The 20,780-nt window shown below is 46.3% G+C and overlaps 1 protein-coding gene across 1 annotated transcript; it reads right to left on the reverse strand.

The window, feature by feature from the left end:
* Window positions 1-370: 370 nt before the first annotated feature.
* Window positions 371-20,595, reverse strand: SEC11A (SEC11 homolog A, signal peptidase complex subunit). The gene is made up of 6 exons (XM_065411647.1): window positions 20,486-20,595; window positions 18,441-18,550; window positions 9,968-10,117; window positions 6,129-6,248; window positions 848-905; window positions 371-659 (listed from the first exon to the last, which is right to left on the reverse strand). The coding sequence occupies exons 1-6, from the start codon at window positions 20,534-20,536 to the stop codon at window positions 609-611; spliced, it is 540 nt and encodes a 179-aa protein (XP_065267719.1). The 5' UTR covers window positions 20,537-20,595; the 3' UTR covers window positions 371-608.
* Between the last annotated feature and the right edge of the window lie 185 nt (window positions 20,596-20,780).

Below are 20,780 nucleotides of genomic sequence, written 5' to 3' on the forward strand. Positions count from 1 at the left end.
CAAAGATATGAACGGTTTACCCCATAAAAAGAAAGTTAAAGTGACAGCTGCTATTTTACTGCAACATATAAACAAATGACAGTTTAATTCCTAAGACACCACCAAATTCCTGGGCCTTTCCAATGAGGCCTCGGAAGAATTTGCATTCCAACCATTTTTAAAACAAGAACGTGGCAGGTATCGTTTTAGAGGATATGCAAAATATTTTATTCATGTTTTGAAAAAAAGACAGTCGCCTCTAGGCCACCATCCCCACTGTCAAACTACAAACTGGAGGGGGTCACTCGCAGCCAGGAGCGGCACCGAGCTAGAGAACGCTTGTGTAGGCACTTCAGAAATGAAGCTCAGCTTCAAAACACAAAACACAACATTTGGCTTCGACTTTTAATATAAAAACTCACCGATGTACAAAAAGGCTAAAATGTGACAAGCCATTGGAAATACTGAGATTAACATTCTTCCTTACACCGTAAAAAAACAAACCCAAACTGCTAAGAAGCATTGAAATGTACATTTTCCTTTCTCACCACACATCAGGCCATTCTCTACTCAAAACGCTTGGTTACAAAAAACGTGGCATCTTCGCTAGGAACTTCAGTGCAACTGGGCTACTCTCGATGGACCAGCACAAATAAGCCCAGTAAAAAGAGGACGGCATACTGAAAAACAAAGCAGTAGGATCACCAATCAGAATGTGCATTCAGCTCTACAGACTAACAGTAACAATAAACATGCTTAGAAGAGCCGCCACTAAGTACAGTTTAGCTTGTGTGCGTAGAAGCTTCCTCAGCAAACCAACAAGAAAATCATTTCTTAGTGTAATGTGACAAAAATAAGTATGTCATACCTTAAATTTGGGGTAATCGTTCATTAAAATAGTCACAATTCCAATGTAGGGGACAAATCTACAAGAGAGAAAAAAAATCACTTATTTCAGATAGTTTCCACTGAAGATTTCACAGGCTAAGTTGTGCCCTGGAATATGCACAAAGAAATTGCCAGACTGGATGACAGGAGTGCTCCATCAAGCACAGGATACTCTCTATGAACAGTTGCTTCAGTGGAAGATGCAAAGCCTCCCCTAGGGAAAGCTTCCTCCTTAACCCTCTTTAGGTAATAGGCTGGGTTAAGCTCTGAAGCAGTCAGGTTTCCTCCCTTCCCAAGTTCTTGGTTTTTGTTTTAAAGCCCTGGTATTAAAACTTGGGGTATTCTTGTTGTCCATAAATCTCCAACATTTTTTCAATCCTGTGAGCTCCTGGCCTCAGTGATATCTTGGGGCAATCAGTTTCTCCAGCTAATTATGCATTGCTAAAAAAGAATTTTTCTTCAGTTTCAAGTTTGCAGCCTCTCAGTTTCGCTGCATGTCCCCGTGTTCTTGTATCATGAGACAGGAAGATAGAGTTCCTGTTCTACCTTCTCTACAGCATTCATCATTTTGGATAACTATCATGCCCCTTCTTACTCTTTTATGCTAAGGTAAGCAACCACAATCTTTGCAGTCTCCTCATACGGGAGTTTTTCCAAGCTTCTAACCATTCTGGTTGGTTTCTGAAGTCCCTCTATTTCCGCTATCCCCTTTGTGATATAAATCAGTGGTTCACATTCTATAATAATTCTAACAAACCCTGGGACAGATTCTGCCACATCAAAAAAATCATTCCCCAGTAGAAACGGTGCAAAATTGTGTGCCACCACTGCAACAGTTAGTTCAGCCTGCAAGTTACCAGTTTCCATGTGTACCTCAGCTAAAGGTGCAAGGACCTTATAACCTCCCACCAATTCTAATTCTGCCATTTTTCCTGGTAATAAATCCTTCTCATGGATGAAGTCCCTCCTGACCACAGTATCCCTCCAACCTTGGATCACTTTGCAATGAAGCTTAACAGCATGCATATGCTCACTGCTTGCTTGTGTAGAAGCAACCTTTACAAATCCTGTGCGGTAAGAGGCAGTAGCCTGGAATACACCCCTGTACTCTGAGAAGCAGCAACTTCATGTGTTACCTGGTCCCTGTCCCCTCTCAGCCCAGGACAGTTATTCCTCAGGTGCCCAGTGGACTTACCTTCTGGGCTCCTTTGCTTGTACAGGAGACTTGGGACAAGAAACAGGGGAATGGGGAGGTGAACGCCCAGCCTCCTTTTTCCCAGGGGTCGAACAGTGATTCTGCTTTCCACCAACCCTACACCCCTCTGCCAGTGGTGTTTAATTGCGGCTTGTGATTGCTCATAAGAGTCTGCAAACCCAGCTAATTCACCCACTGCATCCACCTTTTTGTCCCACAAATTCTGTTTTACATCATCACTGCACATATTCAGGAATTGTTCCTGAGTAACCAAATCACACATTTCTTCAAAGCTTGAAATGCCTTTTCCCCTCACTCACTTGTCTAACAAATCTCTCATTTCATTTACACAGGCCACATTACTTAATCCAGATCCCCTCTTAAGACTCATGAATTTTACCCTGTAGGTTTCAGGTGTAATCTGGAACTGTTTCAAAACCAGTTCCTTAAATTTACCATAATTTGAAAGCATCAGCAATAGGCATCTTACTGAATATGTCCAGAGCTCTCCCAGTCAATTTTGCAATCAAAGTAGTCATTTTTTGATCCTCAGGAATCGCATGGAGAGTGCACAGTCCCTCAAAGGTGATGAAATATTCAGCAATATCACTGGATTCATCATATTGCAGGCATAACCGTTCCCATTTGTGGATTTTTGGGGAAGTGGAGCCAGCTGCTGAAGAGTTTTGTCTCTTCCACTCCATTACAGCCAGTTCATGCTTCTGGGTCAATTTTGACTTGTCTCTGGGCCTTAATTACTTTGTCTTTTAAATCCAGGGTTTGCTGGTGGGCAGCTTTTTGTGCTTCAATTTGAGCCTGTTTCTGGGCCTTAATTTCTTTGTCTTTTAACTCCAGGGCTAGATGCCTCTCTCTTTCCTTTTCCTCCTGAGCTTGCTGCCTCTCTCTCTTTTTCTTTTATCTCCAGTTCTTTCAGTTGCAATAATCTCTGGTGCTCCCTCTCCTTTTCTGCAACTTGCAGCCTAAAAAGCTCCAACTTCGCAATCGCTTCACTGCTTTCACTCATTTTCCTGTTTTTCTGTTCCTACTTCACTTTCCCGAAATAAGCAAACAGAAAATAACAAATCAGTAACCACTTTGTCTGGTCTCCAGCCACCACACTTAAAACTCACTTAAAATCACTACCAGGGTCTCAAAGCAATCAGTTGTGCACATATCCTTTGAGGCTGTCAGCTGACGTGCTGAGATTACCTTTGAGCCCGTTTTCTCCGACAGCTTGGGACTCCAGAACCCTGCCTTGTTGAGCCAGACACTCTAGCCTGCTGCAACACAAGTCTGGTCCACGCCCCCAAAGCTGCAGACTTTAACTAAAAACTGCTCAGCAGGTCATTTGACTCCAGCACCCAGACATCCAGCTGTTTTACTCTGTATAAAGCTTATACAGGGTAAACTCATAAATTGTCTGCCTTCTATAACACAGAGAGATAAGCACAGCTGTTTGCTCCCCCCAGGTATTAATCACTTACTCTGGGTCCATTAATAAACAAAAATTTTATTAAGTATAAAAAGTAAGATTAAAGTGGTTTCAAGTAATAACAGAGAGAACAAAGTAAGTCACCAAGCAAAATAAAGCAAAAACACGCAAGTCTAAGCCTAATACATTAAGAAACTGATTACAGGTAAAATCTCACCCTCAGAGATGTTCCAATAAGCTTCTTTCACAGACTAGACGCCTTTCTAGTCTGGGCCCAATCCTTTCCCCTGGTACAGTCCTTGTGAGTTTCAGCAGACATCTTAGGTGGAAAGCAGGGGTGTTCTAATGACTGGCGGCCCCCTTTGTTCTGTTCCACCCCCTTTTATAGCTCTGGCACAAGGCGGGAATCTTTCGTCTCTCTGGGTCCCAAAGGGGGGGTTCCCACCCCTCCTTCTAAAAGGAAAAGTACCAGATTTAAGATGGATTCCAGTATCAGGTGACATGATAACATGTCCTGTGAGACCCCAGCCTCGATTCTTCCTGGGCTGGCCAATAGGTACAGAGGAAGGTTTGTAAGTAAACAGAGCCATTTAAACCAATTGTCCTAGTCAATGGGAGCCATCAAGATTCTAAACCACCATTAATGGCCCACACTTTGCATAATTACAATAGGACCTCAGAGTTATACTTCATATTTCTAGCTTCAGATACAAGAATGATACATACAAATAGGAGGACTATATTCAGTAGGTTATAACCTTTGTTATGATACCTTACAAGAGACCTTTTGCATAAAGCATATTCCAGTTACATCATATTCACACTCATAAGCATATTTCCATAAAACATATGGAGTGCAACGTCACACTACTATGAAGTGCGTCTAAGACACCTGGAAGTTTTGGGACAGATGGACTCTAGATTTGACACCAGAAGTAGAGCCAGCATTTGCCATGTTGGGGTAGGCCTGTGAAATGAACTTTCCACCCCTATTGTCCACTGGGACACAAAAGACAGGCCTGAAGATTTTAGAGCTCTAGCAAGGAGATTCTTTGGGAGACACCCAAACTTTAACTAGCTCTTCAGGTCACCATCTGGCTCCAGCTGTAGGAGAGTGGAGCCTAAGGCCTGTGCTGCGGGCTGTGCATACTTGAATATTTAGACTGGCTCTGTAATGGACAATTGTCCAGATAAGCAGAGATCTGGGTACAATGGACTCCAATCTCCCAGACAGTTGAGAGAACATGAAGATGAAGTTTAGCACTTACAGCTGGCCCTGGGACGGCCCGACACACTGGCTGCTGCTGGCACGGACCTCGGCGTGGCCCTGGAGCCAGCAGCACCGGCCACTGCTGGGGTGGCCCTGGAGCCAGCTGCTCAGATGGCTGCTGGGGCACTGGAGCAGCAGCGGTCCCAAGGGCCACCCCGGAGGCCATGGGAGCAGGGTTTCCAGAGGCCTCATACAAGCAGGTGGTGGGAGGCAGTCAGTCCCCACCGCTGGCCCCGTAGCTCCCCCAGAGCTGTGGTACCCCAGGAGCTGTGAAGTTTTGGTCAGGGATATTTATAGTGAAAGCCATGGTCAGGTCACAGGCCGTGAATTTTTGTTTCTTGTCCGTGACTTTTACTAAAACTATCCATGACTAAATCTTAGCCTTAATTATGCCTTCCAAAGTTCAGTCAGCCAATCATTTCTTTTAATGAAGCTAAAATGATTAATTTTATAAGAAAATAAATATAAACACTCTTCAATACACCAGTATGCTTTGCCTGAAAGCAACAAAAAGCCTTTTTAGTATTTAGCATCAACACATCATTAAGCTATTTGATCTTCAACTCCAGTCAAGAGAGTTTTTGTACTCCCCTTCGAAAATTTTCATCCAAGTGCTACTGATATTAACTTGGTGATTTTTTTTTTAAGTTAAGCTTGTGCCTTTACTTGATTCTTTATCGTGGGTAAAAGAAGCCTGAAAGCTTTCTATTGTAATTATCAAAAATAATGAGTTTATGAATCCCTAGTTTTGCTGGGAATGTCTTTGGGTTCTCAGGGATGTTTCTTGAGCTCTTGTGCCATAACTGAAAGAAGCATTGAACCTTTGGCAGAGATGGCATTTCTCCCAACTGTTCATTAAGCATTAGAGTTAAATAGACATTAACTTTAAGCAGCCTGATTAAAATATCCCCACCATCTTCAGATGCTGAACTTTCATTGTCTTGGGACCTAGTGCAGTTTTGGCACAAATGTCACCAGGCAGGCAAAACCTGAATTTTGAATGTAAAAAGCCTTTCCAGCCTTCTTTATCCATCATAAAGCAGTGAAAGGGTACACTCCTATTGCAGATCAGCTTTAATTGAGTTCTGGAAGAGGCTACACGACAGCTCATCCACCTCCAAGACAGGAAATGAGCAGAAACCTGGAGGGCAGTTCACACATGGATATCTTTGTTCAAGGCAAGCCAAGAAGTGAACTTGCCTTTGTTACTCAATTCCACACATTACTTGCTGACACGCCACTTGAATCAAAAACCACAGAAACCCCAACAGGGAAGAGCTCAACTGAAGAAGGCATTTTCCAGCTCACACTGGAGACAAGCACTGGTCAGAGCACACCCTCCTCTGCTGGATAGCTTCACTTACCCTCTTGCTCGCCCCACCACGTCTTTCTTCTCCAGCCAGTGCTGCCCTTGTTTGTACAGCCCTCTGTCATCAACGGCATTATTGTCTCCCTTTGTCAAAAATTTGATGTCTCCATTTTGCCTTACAAAGAAAAGAGACCACAGGTCACAGATGAGCCACACAGCTATTCCAAGCAAGTACAATGACTGCAGGGACTAAGATATACAAACATTTCAAACACACAGGTTTGTCAGAGGTCCCAGCCAAGTGGAACCCTCCCCCTTCAAAGCCCTTTTTGAAGGGCAGATTAAATATTTAGAAACATTTAAAACACAAGAGAGAGAGCGCTCCTGGCCCCACTAATTCCAACACATTGACGTTCTTTCTGGATGGCACTGATGGGATGTGGGATTGCTTCTCTCGCAGTAATTTCTCTCCTGCTTCTGATCCTTTCTGCCTCCCTTTCGACCTGCAGTGTCTCCTATTTCCTTCTATTTTTTAGAGCTCCTAAGTGATGCATATTTCCAAGTGGCAGTCCACAAAACGGTGCTATCAACTGGGCTTCGGCACATTCCAGTCACTTGTGAATTGTCCTCTGAAAGCATGTGCCAACTGGAGCTGCTCTTATGGCTTGGTTCAGCATGTCATGAGCTTCCCAATTTGCAAGCCTACCATCAAATCAATCACCTGCAGGAAAGCATGTGGAAGCTCTTCATTGTGTGCAATCCCTCCACCACACTCGAACCTACTGGTGCTCTGACACTGTCTGCAGCCAAGAAGAAGGAAGTCCAAGAAGAACGCAGAGCCAGCTGCATTCGAGTAGCAGCAGGAGTGTCCTTAAAGTGTCCTAGGTACGGACAGCCTTGTCATAGGTACAGTACATGAAGGCTGCCTCAGAGAGCTTATTGTTGCAATTCAGCAACACGTGAGGATGTCAAAATAGGAGTGTACAGTGCAGGTCTGCTCTCAAAAAGGATCATGCAACAGTGGCTTCTTCTCGCAGTGCAGATCTGAACCCCAGAGAAACTAGCTATCAGAATAAGCAGCTGACCTGAGTGCTAAACATAAGTTGCCACAGCTTCTCATCCTTATTAGCCCTGCAGAGTCACCAAGCTCTGGGAGAGGGAACTGGATTCTAGCCTGTCTCACAAAGCGATAGAACTGTTAAGTTAATTCTGACAGCAGAATCTTTACCTCTGGAGGTAGAGAATGAATCCAGTTTAGTTCTTAGTCCAGAAGGACTTTGTAGGGCTGATGGGTAGAACACACTTTCCTTTGTAAACAAAGGAGATTTGATCCGGAGTCAGAGAAAGATAAGAATCTGCGCATTTTTGGTTTTCAATAGGCTACAGAGTCTCATACTGACAGCCCATTACTACACAATGGAAATTGTAAATCAGGAAGCTAGAAATTTTGGCCACTGGGTAGAGAACAGCTGGGACTTTTGGTATCTAGGGAGAAACAGGAGGCAGCTTAACTCTAGGGTAAATACTCAAACTCGCTGCTGATGACGGCAGAAATGTCAAAAATTAAACGGTTATCTTTAGGTTTCAGAGTTAACACCCATTGAAATGAATGTGGCTGGTCAGACCTCAGACCCATTGCTTCAGGCTGTCTGCTCTGCTTCACACTGCTCATGGCTTTAAAGGTTCTCTTTACAAACTGTGGCAAACCCAGGACAAACAGCTACAAAGGGGGGTAGTAATCAGTCCCAGGGGGTTAAAAAGGCCTCTCCCAAGCCACTGAAGAGAGAGAACCATGGGGAAATAAGGTTCAGCTGGGCAAGGGGTTACTAGGGAACTAATTAGGTTCAGCTGGCTCCAACTGCTTGGGACCTTTTTAAACCCTCCCCGGCATGGAAGGGGGGGGAGGGGGGAGAGAGTGAGAGAACCAGGGAAGCTGCCAGTAAGTTAGGAGCAGCAAGGCTCTGAACCCTTCCAGCAAGGAAGGCTGCACTCTGTCCCCAGAGGGGAAGACAAACAAACACAGGGAGCTGACTGAGGGAAGGAATAGCCAGCCCCTGTGCTACCTACAGGGTTTTGCTTTGCCCAAGCCTGAGTCTCCAAGGCTAAAAAGGACTGAGCCTGCCGAGGAGAAGGAGGTACTTTGCCACAAAACATGTGGACTAGATTTTATTTCTAAATGTAACTTGAGATTCTGGGAAAGGGAGAGGATTCCACAGAATGCAAAGCACAAGGCCTTGCCTACAGTCCATCCATGGCCATCTCAACGCTCAGCAACAGCTGAACACATTCATATCATTCTTTAAAAAATGTTTAGCTCTGAAGTGAAGTCAAGGATGGGAAGTTTGGGAAGGAAGAGGAAAGTTTAGTAAAGAATCCACATCTCAGCCACACCTGCACTGGTTGCATGCAGGAGGAGACTGGAGGTCCAAGTGCAGTTCTACTCTGAGAAGAGACTAAAAATATATCAGTGGGTTTCCTTTATTGATCAAGATTTTTGTATAAATAAATCAATAGAAAAAGACTGGTTCTATTAACTAGCAGATCTGGAACTCACCCTGAGAGGAGAGTTAAGCGGGGCTGCACAAGGAGAGCAGCTGGCTGAAACTGAAGTCTGGCAAGACAGATCATGCTGGTGGGGAAGGAAGCACTTTGTAGAACTCATCACGACTAACATCACCCCCACCATTGAGGCAACCTACCCTCCAGATGTCGAGATGATTTACAAAGTTGGGGTCATTCTACACTCTACTGTTTCTAGGTACCAACATAGCTGTAGCTATTAGAATTGCATTGAGGCTGAAGGTGGAAAGCCACCCTATCTATCAAAGGGATTTGGCCACAGTAATTCTCGCACATGTGACCTCCACACTCCATTACTACAATTCACTGTATCTAGGAATGACTCCATCAGTCCTGATAAAACTCCAGGTTATTCAGGATGCAGCACCACCACCTACTGGGAGCCCATCACCTCTAGAAACCACTCTCTGCCTTGGCTCTCCATGGAATATAGGATCCAATTTAAGAGCTTATTCTCAAATCCCTCCATGGGACTGGCCCAAGTTACCTGAGGAACTGCCCCCATGTGTGACCACCACCACCAGCCACTGGAAACATGGAAGAGGGAGTCTCATAAACACAGGATGGTGTTTTCTTGGAAGCTGGCCCAGAACTGCAGAACTTGCTCAAGGAACAAATCAGAATGACCATCTCCCCCACTCCAGAACAAAATGCAAGACTCATGCTGGCTCAAGGTTTACAGAGAAGGAATGATGTACAGTCCAGGTAATCAGGCCTTCTAAGGTAGATTTACCCTGTCCCAGAATGAGAACAAGAGAACTGGCATATTAAAAACCAACACATTTTAAGTTAACACACTACATATATCTAAAGGATCTCAAAACTTTAAATATATAGAAGTCACTTCACTCACCACTGAAATGCAATCACCTCTGGGGCAGAACAGAGGAGCTACATAACAGAGAATATGAACACTACCCAGCAGTATGGGACAGGAAATGAACAGTACTGTATTCCAGTAATGTTGCAGAGGAAGTTAAGGGAGGCAGAATTGCCCATAGTTGGGGTCAGGACTCGAGGATTAGCCTCCAACTTATGAAAAATGGCAAGAGATCTTTAGCACAAGTAATCAGGACCTGACTGTAATTCATCTGCATGAAGACCCTTCCAGCAGCACGCTATTTCCTGGCACTCTGGTAGGACACCGGGTCAGTGTTGAGGTAAAAGCCTTCACAGCACTTCCTGCAGCACCCAGGCTTTCCTTGATGTCTCCCATCCACTTACCAACCAGAATATTTTGTGAGAGAAGCACAGCCCAAGGTGACACAGCTACAGACATTTGCAATACAATCATCACCCAGACGCTATACGTACTTTTCATGAATTTTCAAGACTCGATGAACTATTGGAATTTCCCTTCCTTCTATCCTAAAGACCACAATTTCTCCCACCCTGATGGGATCTTCAATTCGGTTGGTTAAGAACAGAAGATCTCCTCTGTGAAAAGCAGGTTCCATGCTGCCACTGTAAGACAGGGAAAATAGCAGTTATGAAACAAGGACATTTGAAAAACTAGAATCAGTGTTTGAAATCTATATGGTTTCAAGTAAACCCCAGAACGTCCTCCCTTAGGAAAGAGCCCCTTAGGAAAACAATCGAAATACTGAAATCACTGAGATGCTTTGAGTAATCCCATAGCTGTAAGACAATCAAGACAAATATATACAGAGGATAATTAAATTACAATCCCTCTCCTCCACTTGGCTTTCCTTTCTTTCTATTCTCTTGAGACTTTCTCCCTTCCTTTCCCTACAAAACATACAGCTTCACCCCAAAAAACCAAAATGTTAATATGAATCATTACAAACGTACACACACCATGTTAAGGTCATGTTTAAATAATTTTGGAAAAAAAAGGGTATGTTAATGATAAAACAAGATGTGATCAATATACAATATGTTGCTTAACACAGTTAATCTGGTATGAAGATATGCACCTATATATCAAGACAATGAATTGTAATGTCTTATTGCTCATCACCCAAAGTATCCATAAAGTCTACCCCTCGCTCCTCCCTCAAAACTAAGAGTCCCTGAGGAAAACAGTTGAAGCCAAGACACTTCAGTTTCACCCACACTATGCTTTGATTTCCCACCACTGCACTGCCACTGGTGCAGCTCTACTAGAGATAAAGCACTGGCAGCCATCAGTATTACCACCACGCCAACCAGGCAAGGCTCTCTGGTATCCAGACTTACTCTCAGTGGCAAAGAGGCTGGTGGCCACCAGCAACTTGTTTCCCCCCACTGCTAGAGCTGCACCAGGACTACTGCAATGGTGGGAAGTTTTAGGCCACGTCTATGCTACAGACTTCAGCTGACGTAAGCTTTGTCTGCATGCAGTCGCTGAAATTAGCATATCGCTTTGGTGTGGGCATACTTGGCTGCTTCCATTGACGCTACACATATTCACCCAGAGAACTTGTGTGATGTAAAGTGCAGTGCACCACAAGTATGCATTCAGTGTGCCATCTGCTGCAATGCCTTTTGGGGAATTTTTGAAATGTGTTGTGGGATAGTAATGACTCACCCAAGGATCTGCAGGAACTAGGGGTCAAGTTTTCGGCATGCAACTTTCTCCATCCCATAATGTCATCCATATCCCACAATTTCCCCACCTTTTTAAAAAAATCCCACTCTGACAGAAGCACAGAGCTCTGCACTGTTCTCACAAATGTTGAGAGCACAAGACGCGTGATTCTCCTGTACTTGCAGACCCACAGAAAGTACAGCAACAATGGTGGACATGAGGATTTCTTTGAGAACAGTTTGCTGAGCAACATTGCAAAGAACAGTTCAAGGTTGTTGGTGGCATTCATGGAGCAGCTGCAGATGGTGGAGAGCAGCTTTTGGGCCCCAAAATGAGCACTGACTGGTGGGAGCACATCTTAATGCAGCTATGGGACAATGAGCATTGGCTGCAGAACTTTTTGGTATGCAAGGCCACATTCCTGGATCCGTGTGCCGAGCTCATCCCAGCGCTCCAGTGCATGGACAACAGAATGAGAGCTGCATTGACAATAGAGAAGTGAGTGGCAATCATGATCTGGAAGTCTGCAATGTTGGATTGCTACTGGTCAGTGGGAAATCATTTTGGAGTTGGGAAATCCGGTGTGGGCTGTTGGTGATGCAAGTGTGCAGGGCTATTAATAGTCTTCTGCTATGCAGGACTGTGACTCTCAGCACTGTGGATGGATCTGCAGCAACAGGATTCCTAAACTGCACTGGGGCGGCAGATGGCATGCACATCCCTGTTTTGGTATCAGCTCGTCTTGTACATCAACAGAAAGGGCTACTTTTCTATGACTATGCCAGTGCTGGTGTATCATCAGGGATGCTTCACAGATATCAATTTGGGCTGGTCAGAGAAGGTGCATGATTGCTCCCATCTTGACGAAAACAGGACTTTTGCAAAAACTGCAACCAAGGATATTCTCTCCTGACCCCTGGATTACCATCTGGCACTACTGAAATGCCAACAGTGATTCTGAGGAACCCAGCCTATCCCTTGCTCCACTGGCTCATGAAGCCTTACACTGGGCAGGTGGACAGCACCGAGGAAAGATCCAACTCTCAGCAGATGCAGAAAGACAACTGAAGGGGCGCTGGTGGTGTTTACTCAACAGATTGGGATATTTTTCTCATGAAAAACCCATGATTATAACTGCCTGTTGTGTTCTGCACAGTATCGGTCAGGCAAAGGAGGAAAAGAAGCTTCCATCAGAGTGGAGGGCAGGCTGTCTGCTGACTCTGAAGAGCCCAAACAATATGGAGCTATGCGACTGAGGGAGGCTTTGAAAATTCACTTTAGTCATCAGTTACAGCAGTGTTTTGTGTGGAAGTGTTCTCTGGGCCTGGAGCTTTGGGTGCCTCAAAGAATTGCATAGTGCTTTCTGTACATTTATAACTATGACTGTTCATTTTACTGAAGCTGTGAGTTGTGTGTGCTTGGTTTGCATTTACAAGTATTGTTTGCTTTGACTACCACTATGCATTCTGCATTTGTGAACTAAGATAATTTGGTTCTCCAAAAAACAAAACTTTGAATGGGAATAAATAGTGCAGAAAATCAATGTGCAAAAACACCCCAGAGGCAATGTTATACAGATTTTTAACATAACTTAATGGGGTGAAAATTTAAAATTAGAAACTAAGTAAACACACGTCCACTTGAGTGCACAAACATAGTTCATCGTGGGCCCACATACACCAGCCGTTCTTGCAGGTCAGTATGTGAGGCTGTGGTCTTCCCTGTTGTCTCCTAGGGTGGAGTGGTAGGCATAGGCAATGGTAGGCATGTGCCCTCATGATGCCATGGGTATGTTGGAAAGGTGTAGGGAGCAGCAGCAATCATGGAGTTCTCCAAGGACTGCAAATGGTGGAGCGTCCAGGAATTATGGACCAGTAGCCTTTGTGTTTGCTACCTGAGAAGACCCATAATGTCCTGGAGTATTTTCCCGCTCCTCGTCTTGCTGGGACTCTTGGGCCTTCCTACTGTCCCCTGTCCTTTTCCACGCTATCATTCATATTGGCCCTCCAAGCCTTTTGTTCCTGGTCTGATGCAACACTGGCTTGTAGGATTTCACTGGACATGTCCTCTATAGTCCTCTTCCTTCACCTCGTCCTCAGGGTCAGGCATTCTGCGGGTGTGGAGGGGACACCCTTCAAGGCTGCCATGACAGAAGCTACTGATAAAAAACAGATGTGACATCAGATTTACAGACACATCCATTATTCACATAAGCCCTGAAGAAATGCTTATTAACATTTCAGCTTTGGATCGCCTTGGTACAGCACCACTCTCTGGCCCCAGCCACAGTAAATATCACCAGGTTTGGGAGAAGAATCTTCTGTTGTATGACGATATAGGGCTGGTCTACACTGGGGGGAAAATCGATCTAAGATACGCAACTTCAGCTACGTGAATAACGTAGCTGAAGTCGAAGTATCTTAGATCGACTTACCTGGGGTCCACACGGCGCGGGATCGACGGCCGCGGCTCCCCCGTCGACTCCGCTACCGCCGCTCGCTCCGGTGGAGTTCCGGAGTCGACGGGGAGCGCGTTCGGGGATTGATATATCGCGTCTTAACGAGATGCGATATATCGATCCCTGATGAATCGATCGCTACCCGCCGATACGGCGGGTAGTGAAGACGTACCCATAGAAGTTCATTCCCTATTCCATGGGTATGAGTATAGTGCAGGGGTTCTCAAACTTCATTGCACTGCAACCCCCTTCTGACAACAAAAATTATTACATTGACCCCAGGAGGGGGGACTGAAGCCTGAGCCCGCCCAAGCCCCACTGCCCTGGGTGGGGCAAAGTTAAAGCCACTGCCCCAGACAGGGGGCCAAAGCCCAAGGTCTTCAGCCCCAGGTCAGGGAGGGGAGTGTGTGTGTAGCTGTAACCTGAGCCCCACCACCCATGGTGGAAGCCTTTCGGCTTTGGACCCAGGCAGTGGGGCTTGGGCTTCAGCCCCGGGCCCCAGCAAGTCTAACACCAGCCCTGGAGACCCCATTAAAACAGAGTCCCGACCCACAGTTTGAGAACCGCTGGCATAGGGCAATGGCACTGAACACTGGCACTATTTTCCACATTGAGTGGTAATTTTAGCTGATCACCTGAGGCTCACAAAGGCACAGAGAACACAGCTGCTAACTGCATCCTAAAACCACACTGCCCTATATTCCGCTAGCCTGTTTACTACAATAGTACCAGCCAAAGTCATTGCAGAGCAGCGTGGGAAAGTATCCTACCTTGGAGTAAGGAATAAAGCAGCCATTCCTAGAAACCTTTTGGAGAAGACTGCAGAGTATCTCCATTAAAGTTTCATTGAAATCTTTCTGGAAGACAAAAGGGACATCCCTATGCACATAAAGCATGCTGCATGGGCCACCCACTGTCTAACCCACCAGGGCAATGAAAGACAGATGACAACGCTACCTCCTCTTGTATGAAAAGTTGTTCCCTTTGTCTGTCTTGTTAACTTGGGGATGGACCAGGAACCATCCTTGCATTGCAAGGAAAAGTATGCACACACTTATCTGAGTTCCCTTTCCCTTCATCAGGCTCATCCACACTTGCCGGGCGGTACTGTGGCAGAGTCTCAAGCACGTCCTAGTTTGCAGCATTGCCAGAGTCCCTGGCTGTACGTCGTCATCCTCACTTTTCCACAGTTGTGGGCTGTCTCAGACTCCTCCAATGTATCCGCAATGATGTGCGGGGTGCTGGTGGGGTCTCTGCCAGGTATGGCATGCAGTTTTTGAAGAAGCAGCAGATCAACAGCATAACACCTGGTCCATTGTTGTGCTCCCTGGTCTTGTGGTATCCCAAGCAAAATTCCTTAACTTTCACACAGCACTGCTGCTGATTCCAGTCATACCCTTTCCCTGCATCCCCCATGAAAGCTGCTTGTAGATGTCCATGTTTCTAAGGCTTGTCCATAGCTGTGCTTGCACAGCCTCTTCACCCCACAGGCCCATGAGATCCAATACCTCCTGTCTACACCAGGCAGGAGCACATCTAGTACTTCTCTGTGTGCATGCAGACACAGTTAGTTGGGCAGCTGCACACAAGGGTGAGCTGCGAGGTGTGCTTGCCAAGGTGGGCAATCAGGAAAAGGGATTTCAAAAATATGCAGGGGGTTTTAAGGAGGTGGTGATTCTGGTCTCTGTTAGCCCTGTCCAGTGGAGTTTAAGATTGTGGCCAGAGCTGTCACTGTCACAGATAATAGGGCATTCTGGGACAGCTGCTGGAGGACTGTTAGGGTTAACACAGGTCATGCAGCATCTACACTTGCAGTGTTGACCTCAGAGGTGGTTTTACTGTGTCAGTAAACAGGGCGCTAACGTCGACCAGAGAAAAAATTTTGTAGTAGATATGTGCACAAATAGGTCAATGCAAGGTAATTTACATCAACCTAACTTTGTAGTGCAGACCAGGCCTTAAGGTCCGTGTAGACACATCCTGTCTAGCACATATGCTCAAAATAGAAGGGCTCTCAAGTTCTCAGACAGACTGTGCTAGAGATCGGTTCTTGTGATTCAGCATGGTTCCTCAAACAGTCTCATTGCAGGCACTCCTACTCAATTTTTTTCTTGTAAATGGCAGAACATTACAGCATCCCTAACCTTTTTAATTGCAAATAAAGTCACTATAAAAGGAAACGTACTTCAAGCACTGCATGTATTCCCATTGTGCCTGGAGATACTAGGCAAAGGTTGCTTGTCAGAAGATATCATTTCACTGAAAAGGGAAAGTGACTTTATGGCCTCCCATCTTACTCAACGGGAAGTGGCTGAAGTGCCTCTCATCAGCACTCTGAGGAATTGGCAGTAAGAGATAGAAGTTTCACTAGTTTGTTTTCAAAGTGACGTGATGATAAACACTGACAAGCTGCATAGCCAATGTCCCCAGAGAACGGGATCTGTGAAGTCAGTACAGGTACATTCTGGGGAAGCCAGTACCCGCAATAGGTACAGTAGAACCTCAGTTACGAACACCTCGGGAATGGAGGCTGTTCATAATTCTGAAATGTTCGTAACTCTGGTTACGTCATGGTTGTTCTTTCAGAAATTTATAACTGAACATTGACTTAATACAGCTTTGAAACTATGATACAGAAGAAAAATGCTGCTTTTAACCATCTTAATTTAAATGAAACAAGCACAGAAACAATTTCTTTACTTTGTCAAATCTTTAAATTTTCCCTTTAATTTTTTAGTAGTTTATGTTTAACATAGTACTGTGCTGTATTTGTTTGTTTTGTATCTGCTGCCATCTGATTGTGTACTTCCAATTTCAAATGAGGTGTGTGGTTGACTAGTCAGTTCAGAACTCTGGTGTTCGTAACTCTGAGGTTCTACTTTATAGCCACTGCCCCAGGAATTTCAGCAACAGGAAGCTATTTCAAGTCACAACTTGCGGACACCAGCCCCACTCATTTCCTATTGCATTTCTTAGCTCACACAGAGTCAAGATGCCATGTGAAAGAATTTCCCATGGAGTCATATGCATAGCCTTCAGCCAGATCTACTGAAGTGAGAAGGAAAACTTGCCTTGTAGTCTTACAGCTAGCTCATCGGATGGCCAGAAAATAGAACTCTGGGCGTGAAACAGAGTGGTCAGCACACTCCCAGCCTTGTTACAAGAGAGCAGCACAGCACATTCAATCGCAAGCCAAGACACTAAACAATTCTGTTCACATTTGTTATACTAATAGCAATCATAAGTTTCCCTGCTGAGTGTCTCCATCTGTTACATTGACTTCCTCATGATTTCAATTTCACTGCCATTAAGAGCTCTTCGCGTACTTTAAATATACATGTAGCAGCAAGATGGAAAACAATGAAGACAGGGGAAAATAATGCATTTATATTTTCTGTTGTATGCCACAATTTAGTTTCAGTTCAAGTTGCTATTCTTTTGAAAAGATAATCTTTACAACATAAATAGATGCACCGCTTTACTGGTAACCCAATCTTGCAGAGAATCAATAGGACACCCCCCCCATCACCTCTACTTTACCTATGACCTCCCTCCTTCGTCATTTCTTCCAGACATCTTCATGCTCACTTCTATGCGATCACTTAGACCTGGAATGTCTGCACTGAACCCATCCATAAGGCCACTACACTGTCTTCCTTCCATGGCCCACAAAGTCGTAAGACCTCCTTGTCATCCACCAGATCAGGCTAAGGAAGCTCAAAGGTGGTGGTGGGTGATCTGCAACTCTGGGGCCTGCTTCTGGTCCCTTGTTGCACCACATCTCTGGGCAGCATCCACTAGCTTCTTGGACTCCTCTGAGGAGCAGTGGGCACTGACCTGGGTTCGCTGCTTCGTGTTCCCCCTTGGATACCTTGTTTTGGCCCTATGACCTTTTACTTTTGTCCCTATTTTCTCATGTGTTGCCCAGGCTTTGGGTCTCTCCCCTCAGTTAAGAGGATGGGCTTTTATTGTCTGTCCCAGTACCCATGATAGGTACACTCTTCCAGCAAGTCCCTCTCCAAGATCCACTTCTACCTGATGCCCACATGAAGTTAATATCTAACAGCTACATTGAAGGGCAGTAAGGGGCAGTTTGAATTTTTATATATAAATATTCACTTTGCTTGTCTCCCTCCCTCTCCCCACCCCCACTGTTCTTCTGAGTCGAACTAGATTGTAAGCTCTTTGAGGCAGAGACTGTGTCTTCTGACATGGCCCAGCACGTGGTGGGTGTTAGCATCTGAAGCCCATCTCGGGTGTTTATAAAAAAAATGCTCCCCATAGGATTCTAATAGCCTTGAGCTTCCTGAGTCACATGCTTTACCATACAGTGTGAGAAGCGGCACTTGAGCTCTGCATTTCCTGGGTTCATAAGGTCTGTGGGGTTTTATTCCTTATAACGCTACCTTCTTGAAAAAAGGCAACCTGAACTTCTCACTCCCTTGTTTTTGGATTTGAACTCTGATGTTATGCAGGGGCATGAGGAAAACAGCAGGGAGTCCACCAGTAAGCTTAAAGCTACATGAGCAATTTTCTGTGCATGAAGAACAAGAACTAGACTAAAAGGAAGTCTGGCTAAAAAGTGTACAGGAGATGCTGGACATTCAAATAATATATGAATGAATGCTTCTCAGCCAAGTCATCTTTAAGCCAGTGTTGCTGAAATGCTATAGAGGCTGAATCATGTGTGTTCCTTCCCTGAACGGAAACATTCAGCCTCCCATCCTCTCAAAGCCAGATCCATGTTATGCCCCATTAGCCGCACCTCATGAGAAGTCTGAAAGTCAAACAATTTTTACCTGAGTACCACTACAATGGGACTTTCACTTCCTGTAACCACCATTAGCCCCTTCCAGATCATTAAAGCTGAGGAGACAATCATCCCAAAGTTCAGCACCTGATAATACAGCTGCAATAAGAAAAAGACACTAGGTTATGGGAGCACAGACATGGATATGTAATAACCTTTCAGGTGGTGACATTGTGGAGAACGAGGAAAACAGATTTCCAACAAGTGAGTGACTATGAGGCGCTGCCTTTGCAAGCAGGCTAGGTCTGAAGCAGGGGCGGATTTACCATGAAACATACCATGCCCTGGCACGCGGCCCCCCAACAACAGGGAGCCCCTGGGCCGGGCACTCGGGCAGCCCACTCTGCGGGGCTGGACTGCAGGGGCAGAAGCTGTGGGGGGCAGAACAGGGAGGGAGGGAGGCTCACCCACAGCCTCAGGGAAGCAGGTGGGAGGTGCGGGTGGCGGCAAGCACTGCGAACGGGGGCCGGAGGATGCAGGAGGCGTACAGGGCGGCCACGCAGCCAGCTAGAGAGAAGCAGCGCTTTGAAGGGGAAACCGCCGCTTCTCTCCGGCTGCATGGCTGCCCCCTGCTCTTCCCGAGTCCTCCGGCCCGCGTTCGTGCGGCTTGCTGCTGCCTGGTGAGGGCAGCTGGGCGCAGCCCACTGGGGGAGGGAGAGAATGGGTGATGTTTCAACTCTCCTCTCCACCAGCCAGGAAAGCTGACAAAGCATGAAAGTGGGGGGAATTTGCACCCTTTCAAAGGCTGCAGTAAATGACTTCCCTCCAAATTTGTGGGCAAGAAAGCAATGAGAATCTGAGTCCAACTCGGTGCCACTCAGGGCTTGTCATGGGTCAGTACAGCTGCATGCTGCCTGTTACTCAGAGATAAATGCACAATCATAAGCTAGCCTCAGAAGGTAAGCTCTTTTGGCACAAGGATGTAGGCTTAATATATTTTTGTGAAGTGCCAAGTTCTGTATGGCACTTTATAACTAATGAACATGAACTATATGATGCATGTATGCCACTTTTAAGCAAACATATAGAGATTTATGTAATTGGAGCATTAAAATCCCGAGCTAAAAGGTTCTGATCTGGAATTTCCCAAAGCATGGCATGGAGTCAGTTGAGATTATGTTTTCTTCTGTTTTGGCCCTTCAGTTGTGGTGTAGACTTTTTGTGCTCTGCTAAATAGCTGCTGGGTTCCACCACAGAGGTAGCTACCTTTCAGCAGTGGCGGAAGTGATTTCTATATACTCTTTATCCACCCCACAAGAATATTCAGAGAATTGATTTAGTTAATCTTAGTTTAAAGCACTTTTTGATCCTCAAAGGATAAATATTTTGAAAAAACTTCCCCTTGGAGTCTGGCATGATTAGAAGGACAGTCAGTTTATAGTTAACCTTAAAGTTCTGGGAAAAAAAGAATGAAAAACAGGGGGTGGGGGAGATAAGAGAGAATGTTCTTTTTCTTGGCTGGGTCCATGGGGGGACCCCAAAAATGAAGCTGAGCATAGGGCCCCACTAACTCTAAATCCGCCACTGGTCTGAAGCCGAGGAACGGGATGCTCCTGCACTGATGCGCCACACAATAGGCAAGGGGTCAGACCTGACCCTGTGGGTCTGGGGGGCAGTGCACTGCAGCAAAATTCAGAAAATCCGTGCGACCCCCAGGGCCACTGCCAATCTCCTCAGGCCAGGGGACTAACACCGGAGGCTTCAAAGCCAGTCACAGCAGGGCATCACCAGCCACACGAGCCAAAGCCCGTCCCCACGCCCCTCACCCGGCTCAGCTCCGCGGGCGGGCGCCGGCCGGAAGGAAAAGGGGGCGCCGGCCCTTGCTCCCCCCCAGACCGCCTGGGTGCCCAGGGGCCATACTGGGTAGCTCCACGCCCTGCGGCAACAGGACGCCGCAGCCCAGGCCAAAGCTCCCCACGGGCGCCGGGCCCGGGCCTGCAGGGCAGGCTGCGCGGGGACCAGAGAGCAGAGCAACGCCCGGTGCCTGACCGGAGACCGCCAGCCCCACCGGGCTCGGGCGCTCCGAGGCCTCACCTGCCGCTTGTTCATGCGCCGCACATCGTCCAGAAAGTCCAGGGAGAGCATCGCGGGAGCCGCCAGCGCCGGCCGCCAGCGCGCCACTTCCGCTTCCGGGCCGCAGCGCCGCTTCCGGCAGCGCCTGCCCCAGACCCCGCCCGCAAAGCACTTCGCCGCCACTCGCCCCTCCTCCGACATCACCCCGACCCCACCTTCCAGCCCCGCCCACATCCCTTCATCGCCCCCTGACCCCACCCACATCCCTTCATTGCCCCCTGACCTCACCCGACCCAACATGCCTTCATTCTCCTGA

The sequence above is a fragment of the Emys orbicularis genome, chromosome 10 (assembly GCF_028017835.1).
Source record: "Emys orbicularis isolate rEmyOrb1 chromosome 10, rEmyOrb1.hap1, whole genome shotgun sequence".
Taxonomy (NCBI): domain Eukaryota; kingdom Metazoa; phylum Chordata; order Testudines; family Emydidae; genus Emys; species Emys orbicularis.

What these genes read in the sequence shown, in the direction of transcription:
- SEC11A (XM_065411647.1), bottom strand. Translation starts at nt 20,536, where the DNA reads ATGCTCTCCCTGGACTTTCTGGACGATGTGCGGCGCATGAACAAGCGG. An exon ending in GTGGTGGGGCGAGCAAGAGG is followed by an intron (nt 906 to 6,128) that starts GTAAGTGAAGCT and finishes TCTCTCTTGTAG; the next exon opens with ATTTGTCCCCTACATTGGAA. An exon ending in ACGATTACCCCAAATTTAAG is followed by an intron (nt 660 to 847) that starts GTATGACATACT and finishes TTTGTTTTTCAG; the next exon opens with TATGCCGTCCTCTTTTTACT.